This window comes from Equus quagga, chromosome 10 (assembly GCF_021613505.1).
Source record: "Equus quagga isolate Etosha38 chromosome 10, UCLA_HA_Equagga_1.0, whole genome shotgun sequence".
Taxonomy (NCBI): Eukaryota; Metazoa; Chordata; class Mammalia; order Perissodactyla; family Equidae; genus Equus; species Equus quagga.
Window position 1 is genome coordinate 4,263,478 of NC_060276.1, and position 16,126 is coordinate 4,279,603.

At 45.8% G+C, this 16,126-nt stretch overlaps 1 protein-coding gene across 4 annotated transcripts in view; it reads right to left on the reverse strand.

Moving 5' to 3' along the window:
- The window catches only part of MTMR1 (myotubularin related protein 1), a 68,341-nt gene that overhangs the window by 12,007 nt on the left and 40,208 nt on the right, over positions 1 to 16,126 (reverse strand). For all 4 annotated transcript variants that reach the window (XM_046672816.1, XM_046672815.1, XM_046672813.1 and 1 more), the window contains 4 exons: positions 12,601 to 12,786; positions 11,954 to 12,160; positions 6,441 to 6,533; positions 2,449 to 2,562 (listed from right to left, as the gene is read on the reverse strand). In XM_046672816.1, the coding sequence (XP_046528772.1) occupies positions 2,449 to 2,562; positions 6,441 to 6,533; positions 11,954 to 12,160; positions 12,601 to 12,786 (600 nt within the window). The remainder of the gene's footprint in view (positions 1 to 2,448; positions 2,563 to 6,440; positions 6,534 to 11,953; positions 12,161 to 12,600; positions 12,787 to 16,126) is intronic.

Below are 16,126 nucleotides of genomic sequence, written 5' to 3' on the forward strand. Positions count from 1 at the left end.
TGAAAAGACAACCCACAGAATGAGAGAAAATGTTTGCAAATCATATCTGATAAGGGACTTGTATCTATAAAGAATACATAAGGAACTCTTATAATTCAATAATAAAAAGACAACCCAATTAAAAATGAGCAAAGGATCTCAATAAACATTTGTCCACAGAAAATACACAGATGGCTAATAAGCACATGAGAAGATGCTCAGCATCATTAGTCATCAGGGAAATGCACATCAAAACCACAACGAGCTCCCACGTCACACCCACCGGGATGGCTAGAATCAAGACGCTCAGTAACAAGCGCCTGCAAGGATGTGGAGAAAACGGGCCCTCGGACGATGCTGGTGGGAAGGTAAAATGGTGCAGCCGCTTTGGAAGACAGTCTGGCTGGTCCTCAAAAGGTTAAACCCAGAGTCGCCATAGGACCCAGCAAGTCCACTCCCAGGTATCTGCCCCCCAAACATGAATGCATATGCCCACACAAAACTTGTATGCGAATGTTCATAGCAGCTTTATGTGTAACAGCCCAAGTGGGAACAACCCAAATGTCTGTCTGCTAATGACTATATAAACAAAATGCGGTCTAGCCACACGCTGGAATAGCACTCAGCCAGGAAAAGACATGAAGAACTGGTACCGGCTGCAACATGGAGGAACCCTGAAAACAACATACTTAGCGAAATAAGCCAATTGCAAGAGGACAAATATGTATGATTCCATTTATAAGAAATGTTCAGAATAGGCAAATCCATAGAGACGCAAAGTAAATTCCATGCCAGGGCTGGGGGGAGGGGAGAACGGGGAGTGACTGCTAATGGGTATGGGGTTTCTTTTTGAGGTAATGAAAATTTTATTAAATTAAATAGTGGTGATGGTTGTACACTCTGAATATACTAAAAACCATTGAACTATACACTTTAAAAGGGCGAATTGTATGGTATATAAATTATATCTCGAGAGAGCTGATTTTTTTTTAAAAAATACATTTTGGAAAAAAAAGATAAAAACTATAACTGTTTAAATTCTACATATGAAGTTCATTCTTCTGTTGCCGAGTGTTTTTTAAACGGCTTTATTGAGATATAAGTCACATCAGAAGATTCACTCTTTAAAATGTTTTTTTCTTTTTATTATGAGGTTCACAGAAGCCCATCACGCGGGGCCTGAAGAAAGTGGATTTTCTCCTGATCACAATGGGAAGCCACAGGGAGGTTTCAAGCAGGGGACAGGCACATGACGGGACTGAAGCTCGGGAACGCTGCCCTGATTGCTGGTTTAGAGTGTTCTGGAGGTCAGAAATGGAGGCAGGGAAGCCCGTTCCCGGGCAGCTGCCTTAGTCCAGAGGCGAGATGGTGGGGGCCTGACTTGGCCTTGTAGCTGTAAAGCAGTGAGAAGTGGCCAGATTAAGTCTATCTGGGGGACGGGGCCAGCAGTTCTCGCTGATGGACTGGACGTGAGGGCGAGGGAAGAACTGAAGACGGCCCCTATGTATTTGGCCTCACAATCTCGATGGGCAGAGGTGCCATTATTGAGGTGAGAGAGAGCAGGGGAGGGGCAGGGGAACTTAGGTCCCTGAGAATGAGGACGTCACCTGAAAAAGAACAGAGTTTGGGGTGGGAAAAGAACCCAGGCCTGGGTTAGAGATGGATGGCTTCGAAGGAGCAGACTGAGTTGGGGGGGCCAGGGGCGCGGGGGTGCCAGAAGGGAGGCGGGCACGGAGTGAGGGGGTGGTCAGCTCTGGAGGCTGCTCAGAGAGAGGGAGGTGGGCGCTCGGGGCCTCCTGTTTTCCCCTCAATTCTCTGATGTTCTCATACACGTAGCCCACAGGCGGTAGTCCTTTTCTGTTAACCAGAGGATCCTCTTTAAGCTGCCTTTTCCCAATGCTTCCTCACTTTTCTTCATTCTTTTATCCCAAAATGAGGAGAAAAACAAAAAGGTGAAATGTAACTCTGAAAAGCTTGGTAGCTGCTGCTTTACTGGGTTGACGGAAAGTTAAGTTTAGCTTGCTACCTACATGGATGTTTTGGGCTCCTCTATAGACTTCATTCTCTAAGGTCTCCAAGTACCCTTCAGTCCAACTGCAGAGAATGCCAAGCAGAACCGTATCATTTAGGAGTCAGTGCAGTGGAAAGTATGTGAGCTTGGAGTTTAGGGGGTCCAGAGTCTAGTACTGACCCTAGAGACCTTAGAGACCCCAGAGAGCTGTGGGCTCGCTGGGTCCCAGCCCCCAATGTCCATAAAGTAAGGGGCTTGTATCAGACAACCTGGCAGATTAGACACATGCTCTGGGGCTGGGGAACCCTGGGAGGGCGTCTGGCGCCACCCCTCCATTTACAGATGGCAGCAGGCTGGACCCAAGTCCCTTCTCCATTCTGTCCCCCTTCTACAGTGGCACTTAACGGGAAAGGCGTCCGAGCAATCGGGAAGCAACAGACAGGCTACACGACACTTACCTCTTTGACTCGCTGCTCTTCACAGTTGCACAAGAAAGTCCCAAAGAGACAGCTATAAAGGTGATCCAAAATTGTAATCAAGAATAGTTCATTAAACTCGAATGCTGAAGGAAACTTAAATGGAGAGAGAAATAAGGTTTAGTTTTAAAGTTCAATTTCTAAAACAAAGTGGTACTAATTTTTTGTGAAAGACAGCTAAACTGCAACTTGGAATATAGTCAAAGATCAAAAGGAAAACTGAGCTCATGTAGAACTTAACTATCTCTAGTTTCAAGTTCAAGCATATAGATCTGGCTGAGAGACAACTGGAAGCAACAAAAATTGTTGTACCCTTCAATGCCTAAAAAACTTATGTAGTTCCCACTTCTCACCATGATGGTAGAGCAGAGCCTACATTCACCCTTCTGCCAGAAACAATTAGAAAGCTGAACAAAACATGCGAAACAACTGTTTTCAGACATTGGCAAGAGGCAGCCCAGGACTGTGACCCCCTGAGAGAAGGGAAACAAATCAGGCAAGTCCTACTATTGTCTCAGCTTTCCACCTGGGGGCACATTTCTGAGCCACGGAGAAGGCGGGGGCATTCTCAGGCACAGCATATACCAAAGCTGCCTCAAGAAGAAATAGAAAGTCTATCTATTAAAGAAAGAACTCATAATAAAAAAACCTTCCCACAGAGACAACTCCATGAACATACATTCCCAAATCCTTACCAATATATACGCAAGTTGAATCGGACAATATATAAGAAGGGTAACACAACATGACCAAGTGGTGTTTATCTCAGGAATGCAAGGCTGGTTTAACATTTGAAAATCAATGTTATAAAAAAAGATTAATTACTGTCAGAAATCAATTAACAGAATAAGGAAGAAAATCACATGATCATCCAACTGTCGTTTTAGGTCATTCTTAATGGGGTTTTGGAGAATTCCAATGAAGACTTTACCATTGCCAGGAGGTTCTAGCCAGTAGCTGGCATTTAGTAGCTATGAGGAGATGACCTGGAAATGACAGTAATGATCCTGGCAGCAAGCATGTACTAGAGGCCTACCATGTGCCAGCATTCTAACTTAAAAACATAGTAAAATATTCATCACCTACTGAATGAAGCAAACTACCCAGGGTATTTTTGTCAGTTTACTTTAAAGACCTATTCCCCAATCAGAGTGATGCTGGCACACCATCATGACTAATCCTGTCATCTCTAGAGTGACAACCAGGATCACTGACAGACAAATTTATTTTTTAGCTTAGCTTTATTATTTTACTGGACCAAGGACAAGCTTCTCAATTAGAAACAAGCCAAATCCAGGAATGTTCAAACTCCACCTGAATTTACCTTTTTAATTATCCAGTTTAAAGAATGCTGCTCAGCTACCTTAGTCTGCCTCTATCTCCACCTTAAGGATTGCTTTCAGAGACACAACGCTCTCCTAAAGAGCCCCAGCAGAATACCACTTCGTCAGAAACCTCTAGAAACTAGCTGTGGTGGTTCTTATTAGTATTCTTCTTCTTAGATGGACTAAATCAATGATGAACTAAATCAATGAAATCTGGCTGAAATGCTAAAGACAGCTACTGGGGAATCCTCTTTCACAGCCTTTAAGATTGCCCCTTGTGACTCTAACAATGATCTCACATTCCAAATGGCTATCTTTTAAAAGGCCAAGACCATTATGTCCACTTTCCCAGTATTTTCTATGCAGCTTAGTTATATCCTATTTCATAAATTACCGGCACCACGAAATTTACTAATTTAAGCAAATATATAACATTTATGTATATTGAAGCTTTATTAAATCAAGGATAGGAACGGAAGATCTACACTTTATTTTCCAACATTTAAAAGTATATGTTTACTAACAGGACAGCAAGGCTTTTACTGACATATTTTTGAAGTCGTATGAGTCTTCATTCCTAACCCCAAGCCTGCATTCTGGACCTGGCCAAGTGGGCACCAGGCATGGGAGGTCCAGGTGGGCGGGGCCCATGACACGGGGGGCTCCATCTACTCCAACTGGGTCAGGACTGCTATTCACATTCAAAGGACATTGGGCCATTAAGTTCAACTCAGAAAACATTTCATTAGGGGAAGCGGCAACAGCTAGAGTAATACAAACAAAAGAGTAAGTCTCTGACTCACATTTTTGGCTGCTTCTCCTGGAAACTATACCATCTACCTAAAAAGCATGGTCTCAAAAACTCCATAGAAGCCCATAATGAAATTCTGCACCTCTTGAGGACCAGACATACCGACGCCGATTAAAGCCATCCCAAAGGGTAGCCTGCTACACCGCGGGTTTGTACAATGCCTTCCAGAAAGAGTCCCTCCATTACTTTTTCCCTTAGCTCTTTTTACGTCAATTGTACACACAGACAGTTCATTTTATTCTGAGATTTCTGACAACTTTACACTGATGTAGCTTACTTGATTTAGCAGTAGGCAACCTAAAAATAAGTTAATCTTGTTACATGAATGCATCTTTTCTAACAAGCTACATTTCATTCACTTAGACTTAATTGATAGTTAAAGACTAATCATTCATGTTTCTGCTTCTAACACATTAACAATGGTATTTTAAAAGAAATTAATTATACACATTTCAGAGTCTTAGAGCTGTGAGAGGCATCTGAAATCTTCCAATCAAACCTCTTCTTTTCATTCTTAAAATCCAATAAACAATATAAAAACGATATAGACGACATGAAAATAGGCACTAAGCAAAATGAAAAATGGAAGTCAGTTTGAAGATGTTAAACACACACACACATTTATCTAGGCATTTGGGAGGAATGAGCTACTTCATATCCACAAAAGTGGTGCTTTTCAGAAGCATCAGAAGACACCCAACCATTTCCATGTGCCAACCCATTACTCCCATGGGCAACAGAGGCTCCTGGTGGGGGACTGGGCTGCTGCTGTTTCACAGACTACAGCGTGGGGGAGGCAGAGGTCCTTTGCAAAGGCCCCAGAGTGACGGTGTAAGGCGGCCAGGAGGATCAATCAGGTTTCCCTTCACGTGCCTGAATCAGCCAAGGCCAGGGCTCAGGGCCAACAGGAGGGAGAGAGCCCAGACCACGGGTCGGTCTCCTCTCTCTTCCCCACAACCCTGACCTCAGCCAGGCTGGGCAGCAGGCCCTTGGCAAGCTGCTCTGTCTTTTGTGCTCTCTCTCCGTCTGTGCACCACCTCCCCCCTGTATTTACCCTCTCTCTATCTCTGGATCTCTCTGGTTCCAGGTCCATTTCTCTGGCACTATCTCCTACCATGAGGATAAGACCCCAAACTCAGGTTTGGATGGTGGAGATGAGGGGAAAAAACAGCACATGCCTCATGGCCTGCTGTGACCTGAAGCCATCTGGGCCCAGCTAGCCTGGGCAAGGAGATTCCTGCACAGCCCCTGGCTTACCAGGGCCCTGTGCACTGGGGTTTGGAAGCTAAGCACCAGGTCATGACGGGATACTTGACAGCTTCCTGTCTGCCGTTGCTTCTTGGACTCTCATTTCTCCCAGAGACCCTGGGATTGGAGGGGCTGTGGCCTGGGGCAGGGTGTGCAGATTCCTGGATTCCCTGGTCTAATGCCCTGTGCTGGCCTAGGGCTTCAGTCCCATCCCCATTTCTAACACCTGGCAGGATCTTCCATTTCCTGCCCAGTAGGCGACTGGGTTTCCTTCTGCTGACAGAAGGGAGTAAGAGAAGCAAAGTGACGAAGGAACAGGGCCTTGTTCTACACACTTGCTGGACAGGATGACGGACCAAAACCATGTGCACGGGAAAAGTAACTTTTAGTGTGAAGTCGGTTGTTTCTAACTTTCTGCTCATATTCTAAGTGAATTAGAATCAAACTGAAATAATAGAAGAGTCATATTTTACACACGTACACACGTGTTCATTTTGAATGAACGTGAAATGAAAGTTTATCTAACCTTCAACTTTAAGATATGTTTGAATCAGACTATGTGGGTCAGAAATATACTTGAAATCTCTCACCTGTCTTGTCATTTGCCAAACACAATCAATAAACTGAAGAAATATTGGGGATCGGTCAGCATCCGCGTGGTTGTCATTGCCATGGCCCACACGCTGAAAGGAAACAAGAGGTTAAACATTTTAATGTATGCTATGGTCCTCTCAAAAGTCACTTTAAATTGCCTAGTAACAAGAATCATGTCTCTTTTGTATGTCCCAAGGCCTGGAAAGAATTCCTGGCACATAATGTGCCACTCAAAAATGTTCATCAATTGAATTGACTTCCATCACTCTCAGGAAACAAAACTTCAGTGTACTATATATTTACCTGTTGATTGTTTTTATAATTTTTCTTTCATATAGCTGGACTCAAGAAGTTACAAGCAAACAGCCAGCAAACTTTTTAGTCCAAATGAAGGGGTCAACTCCAGCCACCATACCAAGGGCACAGTGGCAACTGGGACTGCCAATTAGCAGCTCACAGGGCATGTTGTGACTGCCATTTCCTCCGTAAGTGTCAAACAGATTTTCCGTTTTTCAGAGATGTCAAGAAGTCTGAGAATCAAAATAATGATTAACAATCTACAAGTTTTAGCCAATTCTGCGTGACTCGGAGAACCCCAAAATCTCACTCTTGAAATGAGAATGGGTGAGTCCTTGCTCGAGGCAGTCCAGTCAAGTACTGCATTTCTTTTTTTTCCAGTTTTGAGATAAGTGACACCCAGTATGATATTTCATACCTTTTGATATTTTAGAAGATGTTAATAGATTCATATAAAAGGTAAAAGATAATTTCAAACACAAACAGGACTGACAAAAACACTGAAAATGTCAAGTTAAAAATTAGCTCAAGAGTAAGCATTCTAAAAGAATGCTTCAAATAATCTGAGACTAGGCAAAAGGATGAGAAAAAAACATTTTGAAGATACAACGCGATGACCATGTAGAAAGAGCAAGAAATACTGGGCCTATGAAATTTCCACCAGGAAAGACATAAAAACAAGGAAATAACCAGGTCAACATCAAACCTCAGGGTAACACTGTATTGCCTTTTTAAAAAAATTTTTCATTGTGGTGAAATATACATAACATCAAATTTACCATTTTAAGCATTTTTAAGTATAGAGTTCAGCAGCATTAAGTACACTCACACTGTTGTACAACCATCACCACCATCCACCTCCAGAACTTTTTCACCTTGCAAAACTGAAAAGTGTCCACATTAAATACTAAGTCCACATCCGCTCCCCCAGCCCCTGGCACCCACCATTCTGGGGTCTGTCTCCATGAGCTGGACTGCTCCAGGACCTCACGTAAGTGGAATCATACAATACTTGCCCTTTTGTGATTGGCTTATTTCACTTAGCATAACGTCCTCAAGGTTCATCCATGTGGTAGCACAGGTCAGAATTTCCTTCCTTTTTAAGGCTGAATAATTCCATTGTATGTATGTACCACAATTTGTTTATCCATTCATCTGTTGATGGACACAGGTCGCTTCCACGTTTGGGCTACTGTGAAGCATGCCACTATGAACATGGGTGCGCAAATATCTATTTGAGTATATACCCAGAAGCAGAATTGCTGGAATATATGATAATTCCACTTTTAATTTCTTGAACCGCCACCCTGTTTTCCATAGCAGCTGCATGCATTGCCTTATTTCTGCACAGTCATGCATCGACGGGGACATGTTCTAAGAAATGCATCGTTAGGGGATTTCATCGTTGTGCAAATGTCATAGAGTGTACTTACGCAAACCTAGATGGTATGGCCTGCTGCACACCTAGGCTACATGGTACTACTCTTATGGTGCCACCGTCATATATGTGGCCCGTCATCGACCGAAACGTCGGGACATGGCACAGACTGTACTTCCCTCATAAGGGATGTGCAGAGCCTGCTCCTCGGCCCTCAAGGCACTGGGGAACAGTTTGATACTGACAGCTGACAATTTGGGATTCATTCTTTCTTTTAGCATATATTCACTGGACTCCTATGGCGCTTGCAAGGCCTTTGGGCTTTCCAGCATTTTCATGGTGTCTAGCAGAGGCCAGGCCCTGGCTAGACACCTGGGGTACCAAGACAAATGAGACACAGTATCCGTGCTCGATGAATAATTCATCTGTGGTCTAGTTGTGGGAGAAAGACCTGTAAGTAATGAGGGCGGTAAAGTGTTCCAAGGGCTTCTGAGTGTGAGAGGTGTATGGTGGGGCCACAAGAGAGCAAATGGCCATCCTAGAATGGGATAGAGGAGGGAAAGTCACAGTCACGGCAGAAGTCTCATTTGAGATAAACCTTGAAGGACAGGAAAGTGCCTGATTCCTGGTTAGCCAGGGTTATATTATATTTGAAGCAGTGGGAACGTGGTGGGGGCACAAGGGACACCAGAAGTAGTTGGAAACGGTTGAGCCTCAGGGGATGATGCAAGAGGAGGGAGGTGAGATGAGGCTGGAAAGGTGGACTAGGGCCAGATCAGCAAGGGCCTTGAATGCCATGCTGAGGAGTTTGCCCACAATCCACTAGGCCATGGGCAGGCTCTGAGGGATTCACGCTGGGGTGCAGCAGCATCACATCTGCTTCTTGGAACACCCTGTCTAGCTGCAGTGAGGAACAACAGATTGGAAGGGTGTAGGCGACAGAGAGGCTAGTTAGGAGACTGCCATGATAGACCCTCAGGAGATGGCCAGGCCTGAATTAAGGGGGCATCAGTGGCAACAGCGAGGAGACAACAGATTTGAAATCCGTGTATTTAAAGTCTTGGGACTGGCTGAGATCACTCAGGGATCAAGCACACAGATGAGAACCGATCCAAGAACTGAGCCCTGGGGCACCAAAACATTAAGGGGTTGCGGAGGGAGCAAGGAGCAGAAGGCAGGAGGAAATTCAAAAGGTTGTAGAGACCTAGAAGCCAAGTGAAGAAGGTGTTTCCAGAAGAAGGGAAAAATCAACAGTGTCAAATACTCAGGACAAGTAAGAGAAGGACTTGGCAAAGTGTGACAAGAGCAGTTTCGAGGGGGTCTTGTGAGGAGGAAGTCTGGCTGCAGCGGGTTCAAGACAGACCGGAAGGAGAGAAAGTGATAGTGAGTACAGGCAGCAGTTTTGAGGAGCTTTGTTGTAAACGGGAGCAGAAAATTGAAGGGACAGCTGGAGGGGGAAGTGGGGTCAAGAAGATTGGTTTTCTAGGGTGGCATAATGGCATGTTTCTATACCAAAAGGAATGGTCTAGGAGAGAGGGGAAAATGGAGGTGGACAAAGGCAGAAACAGTTAAAAAGTGGTCCATGATAAGGTCCAAGAGGCAGATGATGGAACAGGTGGGCAAGAACAGGAATTGGCCTCAGGTAGGAACTCAGCTCATCCACAGAAACTCGGGGAAGGTAGAGTACAGAGACCCATCAGGCGGATGGCTGCAGGCTTGAAACCACTGTTAAAAGGCTGGCTCCACCCTGACTAGCTGGGTAACTTTGGGCAGATACCTCACTCTTGAAACATCAGTTTCCCCATCTGTCAATGACAGTACCTGCCTCACAGGATCATTATAGGATTAAACCAGATGATACACGTAACAGTGCTAGACACACAGTCGTACTCAGTAAGTTGAGGAGATTTTGAATCTTATGATCTTACTGCCTTGGTGAGCCCCAGCGTTAGTAAATAGGGTCTGGAGCAGCAGAGTGCTGTGGGCATGCCCTGAGGCATGGCGTGTGCCGCCATCGCTGGCCTCTCAAGAGATGGCCTTTACCACTGCCCTTTTAGTAAGGGGCCCCTGCTAGTTTTTTTTCACCCAGGACACACAGTTTGGGAGGGAAAGGTGGAAGAGAATGGCCTCTGAGTCTTCAGAGAGGGCCACATGCAAATACTAGGCAAGACTCCACACTCTCTCTCCTCCCCACTGAGCCCAGCCTGTGCTGAGAGGGTTAGCAACAAAGGAGGTCATGATAATGTTTAACATAATAAGAAGAGCTAAAACTTACCCACACAGCATGGGCCAGGCACAGTCCTAAGCACCTGACACATATAAACTCATTCTTTCCCCAGCCCCCTACTCCAGCCCTGCACAATACTCCATTTCAGAAGGGACACCAAGGCACAGAGAGTGAAGGGATGTGTCCAAGGATGTGACAACAGCTCCCAAAGGGCATGCAGCTCAGAGGCTATGGACCTGCCCTTCCCTCTCCTCCCCAAGAGTGCAGGCACACCACATGCACTTGGCGCCCGACCATGGGAGCCGCTGAAGGTCTCCCACTGCCCATCCTCCTGCTTTCCACTAGTGTGAATGGGGTTTCAGGAGCATTCTGCCTCCTGAAGTTGCATTCCAACTGCACTCCAATGCACCGTTCAGACAAATCCCCAATGGTTCAATGGCCCAGATAGACCAGGAATTTGCTGCCATTTGGACTAAAGCACAAATGGCAGCCCAAGAATGCCCTACCAGATGACCTAGCAATCCCACTCCTAGGTATATACACAAATATGAAAGCAGGCTGTTATGGTCTGAATGGGCGCCCCCCCCCCCCATTCATACGTTGGAGCCCTAACCCTCAGTATCTCAGAATGTGACTGTGCTTGGAGACAGGGCCTTTAATGAGGTGATTAAGTTCAAATGAGGCCATTAGGGTGGGCCCTAATCCAGTCTGATTAGTGTCCTTATAAGAAGAAGAAATGTGGGCACAGACTTGCACAGAAGGAAGACCACGTGACGACAGAGAGAAGACAGCCGTCTGCAAGTCAAAGAGAGAGGCCTCAGAAGAAACCAACCTTGCCACATCTTGATCTTGGACTTCCAGCCTCCAAAACTGTGAGGCAAATTTCTGCTGTTGAAGCCACCCAATGTGTGGTACTTTGTCTGGCAAAAGCTTATACACCAACGTTCCCAGCAGCACTATTCACAATAGGCAACAGGTAGAAACAACCCAAGAGCCCATCGACAGATGAATGGATAAACAAAATGTGGTATATACATACAATGGAATATTATTCAGCCATGAAACGGAATTAAATATTGATATATGCTACAACATGGATGAAGCTTGAAAACATTATTCTTAGTGAAATAAGCCAGTCACAGAAAGGCAAATATTGTATGATTCCACTTATATCAGGTACCTAGGACAGGCAAATCCATAGAGACAGAAAGCAGATTAGTGGTTGTCAGGGCCCAGGGGAGGGGGGAACGGGAGTGACCGCAATAGGTATGGGGTTTCCTTTCCGGGTGACGCAAATGTTTTGGAACTAGATAGAGGTAGTGGTTGCACAACACTGTAAACATATTAAATGCCACTGAACTGTGTACTTTAAAATGCTTAATACTATGTTATATGAATTTTACCTCAGGTAAAACAAAAGGCATACCTATACTAAAAAAATAAACAGAATTCCCTACCAGGAACATACAATGCTGAGGTCCATGGTATTCTATTATGGCAATTCAGATCCGATACAGAGCAGAAAGCCTGCGCATGCATGCATGCGTGATACGTACTACGGATGACAGGGCAAAACAGTAAGCATGAGCCTCACCGCCTCAACTTACCAGTGCAAACTTATGTCCAAAGCTGATCCACTCCTTTTCTATGAGAGCCTCGAACCCTTTAATGGTACGATAATAACTGTCCAACATCAGCATGGCCAGAGACGTCAGCTGGGCTGTTCGGTCCCAACCATCGCTGCAATGCACCACCACCGAAGTTTTCCCAGATTCTATTTTATCAGCAATTCTTACTGCCCCAGCAAGAAGCATCTTCAGAAAAGAAGGCACATTAGACCAAGTGACATTTAATTTCTATTGCAGCAAAAATAATTCTGGGGAGAACACTGGAAGGTCCGGTGAATAAACCAAACAAGAATGCAATCAATTCAGAATCACTAGGAAATATTAGCACCGTGGGGAAGAAAAATTTACACTGAGAAAAACTACAGCAGTAAATAGGGGCCTTTATTAAAGGGCCACAAAGTGCTTTAAAAAACTGATCCGAAGCAAGCACTATCGCTTGTATTGTCACAAAAGCCCCCAACAAAGACCAGACTGGATACTGCCTAGGGAACTATGAAAGCCCGAGTACACAGCAAAGGTGCACTTCTTTGCAATGTTGAGAAACCACTTGGACAGACAGACAGGTTTATGGCACAGACACAGAGAAACCTTAACCAGAAAGCCTGGAAAGGACTGGCCCTCTTTACCCTTATATACTCTAGCCAATGCGTCCCATCCACGTTGGACAGCCACCGTGCCTCATCGATGGAAGGGTACACGATCTCTTTCAATTTACGTAGTGACTCTCTCATCACGTGAATGTTGTGGATCTCCAAGAACACGAGTTCTGCGTTGGGGTAAGCACTTTCACTTTCATATCCTCCACCCTTTGCCTGTGAAAAACAAAAGCTATACATCACTTCAATTCTTGTCAGTGTTACCAGATAGAGACCACTAAAGAAGCAACAAACTCATCTGTTTACAACAAACCTCCTACATCCTTGTACGAGTTATGAGTTTCCTGGGGCCACTGGAACAAAGTACCACAAACTGAGTGGCCTAAGACAACAGACATTTCTTCTCTCACAATTCCGGAGGCTGGAAGGCCGAAGCCAAGGGATTGGCAGGGCTGTGCTCCCTCAGAACCCTCTTGCTTCTGGTGGCCCAGGTGTTCCTGGTTCACAGACACATTACTCTGATTTCTGCCTCAGCATCACATGGCCTTGTCTTTGTGTCTCTGTCTCTTCTCTCCTTATAAGGACAAGAGTCAGAGTGGATCAGGGCCCACCCTAATTCAAGATGACCTCATCTTAACTTGATTACATTTGCAAAGACCCCATTTCAAAATAAGACCACGTTCACAGGGACCAGGAGTTAGGACTTCAACATATTTTTCATGGAGACACAATCCAACCCATAACAATCCTCCATCACCCGTCGTCAATTTTTAAACCATTAACAATTGGATCTTACTCAAGGCAAATTAGGTTTAAAAAGGTTCTGTTAGTGCCATCTATCTGAATAGAAAAAGTTGTACGACCACAAAATTTCTGTATAATAAAGCAACTTGTAAATCCCAAACAATGAGATTCATTTAAGCAATTTAAGTAAAATAAAATGCAAATGTAACAAAGAAGGGAGATGTGGCTCACCCCTTGGTAACCTCATAACAAAATCTGGTCTGTAATTAGCTTTTATTTTGTAGAAGTCAACATTCAAAACACATCTGTGATGAGAATGTACAGAAACTGAAACCCTAATGCACTGCTGGTAGGAATTAAAATTGTGCAGTCTCTGCGGAAAAATGTTTGACGGTTCCTCAAAAAGTTAAACACAAAATTACCATATGACCCAGCAATTCTACTCCCACAGAACTCCCACTCCCACAGAATACAAGTATTCAAACAACACCTTGTACACAACTGAGCACAGCAGCACAGTTCACATCAGCCAAAAGGTGGGAGCAACCCCAGTGTCCATCAGTGGACAGACAGACAAAATGTGGTCTCTGCATACAACGGAATGTTATTCAGCCATAATACAGGCTACAACATGGATGAACCTTAAAAACATTATGCTAAGTGAAAGAAGCCAGGCACAAAAGACCACCTAGTGTATGATTTCATCTATATGAAATGTCCAGAACAAGGAAATCTATATAGACACAAAGTAAATCAGAGGTTGACAGGGGCTGGGGGAGGGGAGAATGGGCAGTGACTGCCAATGACATAGGGTTTCCATGTGGGGCTATGAAAGTATTCTGGAATTAGACAGTGGTGACTGCTCCACGACATTGGGAATACACCAGAAGTCGCTCAATTGTAAACTCTGGAATGGTTCAAATGGTGAGTTTTATATTGTGTGAATTTTATCTCAATAAAAAAATAATAAATGCATCTGTGAACGCAAAGACCACACCCTTCCTTTAGTCTCCAACCATTTACAGAGTGGATATTAATGGTTGGCTCTGACCTAAACACTGGGGCAACGGTTGTGAACAAGTAGAGACCCTGGTCCTCTAGGCACTCAAAATCTGGTGAGGTAGGCAGGTGAGGAGAGGGGTGAGTGCAGCATGGGGGGCAATCCTTTGCTCCAGGAGAGCAAGGGGTGTGCTGGGACTACACGGCCAGACTGGTGAGGCTGCGGGGGGACAGCAGAGACATCTACACTGAGAAGAGAACACAAGTTAGGAAAGCTTTGCTGTGGGGAGGAAGGTCAAGAACACAGAAGGCAGAGAGGCCATCGTGTCTGGATGCCCAGAGATGGGCGAGGACGTGGCTTCCTAAGAGGCAGGCAAGAAGTTCAGCAGAGAGAACACTAGGGCAGTGGTGAGAGCAGCGAGAGATGAGGCCAGAGAGCAGCCAGGGGCTGGATGGCGCAGGGAAGGGGGAAGGAGCGCGGGGAGGGCTCGATCAGACTTGCAGTGTAGAATCATCACTGGCCACACCGGGCAGTGGGAACTGGGGGAGGGCAGGGCCTTCCACAGGGAGACCAGCTCGGAGGTGGGCAGTCATGTGGCTGAAGCAATCACGGTGGAGGCGGCAGAGCAGCGAGATGCATCTGCTGTGAGATATTTAAGAGGCTGATCGGGGCAACGGAGGTGGGTAGCACAGGAGGTGACAGTGACACCCATGATTCTGGGCTGGGCAAACCAAAAGATGGTATCAGTTACTGAGATATAGACTATTGGAGAAGAAACAAGAGCGTCCGGCTTTGAGTATAGTGAGCAGAAAATGCGTGTGAGAAATTTAAGTGGAGATGACTACAGGCAGCGGGATACGCAGGTCTGGGGCTCAGACGAGAGGTCTGGCACCTGGCTGATTATTGGAGGCCAGAGGTAGGGTGCTCCAGGTCAGTGGGTAATGAGAGGAGAGAAGAGAAGGCCGGCAGCCTGAAGAAGGCCAACATTCAAGGAACACAAAGCAAAAGAGAAGAAGAGCAGCCAGAGAAAGAAAAAAGGGAGAAGAGTATTTTGAAAAGGAGAAGTTACTTGACTATGTCAAAAGCTCACAAGATCAAGGAAAATAGCTGAAAAATACACACTGGATTTCGTGACAAGAAAGTACTTGGAGACCTTATCAAGAAGGATCTGGGCCGAGATGGCATGGGAGCTGGTTTTGCGCAGCTCAGGGGCTGCGTGAGCGGCGGCGAGCACCTAGGGGTATCACGGAGACACCTCCTCCAAGTCGTCTGTCTGCAAAGGGCAGCAGACCGACGGTGCTGGCAGGAGGGGACAGTGCCGGTGAGCTGAGGGAGGCCTTATTTGCATGGACGGGAAAGACTTCGTGGGCAGGAGTGCTTCCCGAGAGGGGAAAGGACAAAGATCCCAGAGAGGGAAAAGGGGCGGCTGGCAGTAGAATACAGGGCACGGGGAGGAGGCCACCCTCCCACTGTAACAGGATGCAGGAGTTAGTATCCAGGTCTGGTGGCAGGAGGGGAGGGACTTCCTTTTAAGGGCTGGTTTGTGCTAGGTGCAGAAGGAAGCAAGGTCAGCTGTTGAGGATGAAGGGGCTGGGGCAGGGTCATCCATTAGAATGGTCAGAAGGGGGCTGAAATGGCCCCTGGGAGACTGAGGGTAGAGGGTGTGGACTTGCCCGCAAGCACTGAGGACCCAGTCGAGGCTGGAGAGCATGAATCTGGAGCGGCTCCAGCCTGCACACTGTGAGCCTTTTACTCTCCTGGAACTGTGTTCGGCAGCCCAGGGTGTGGGCATGAGAAACGCAGGCAGGAGAA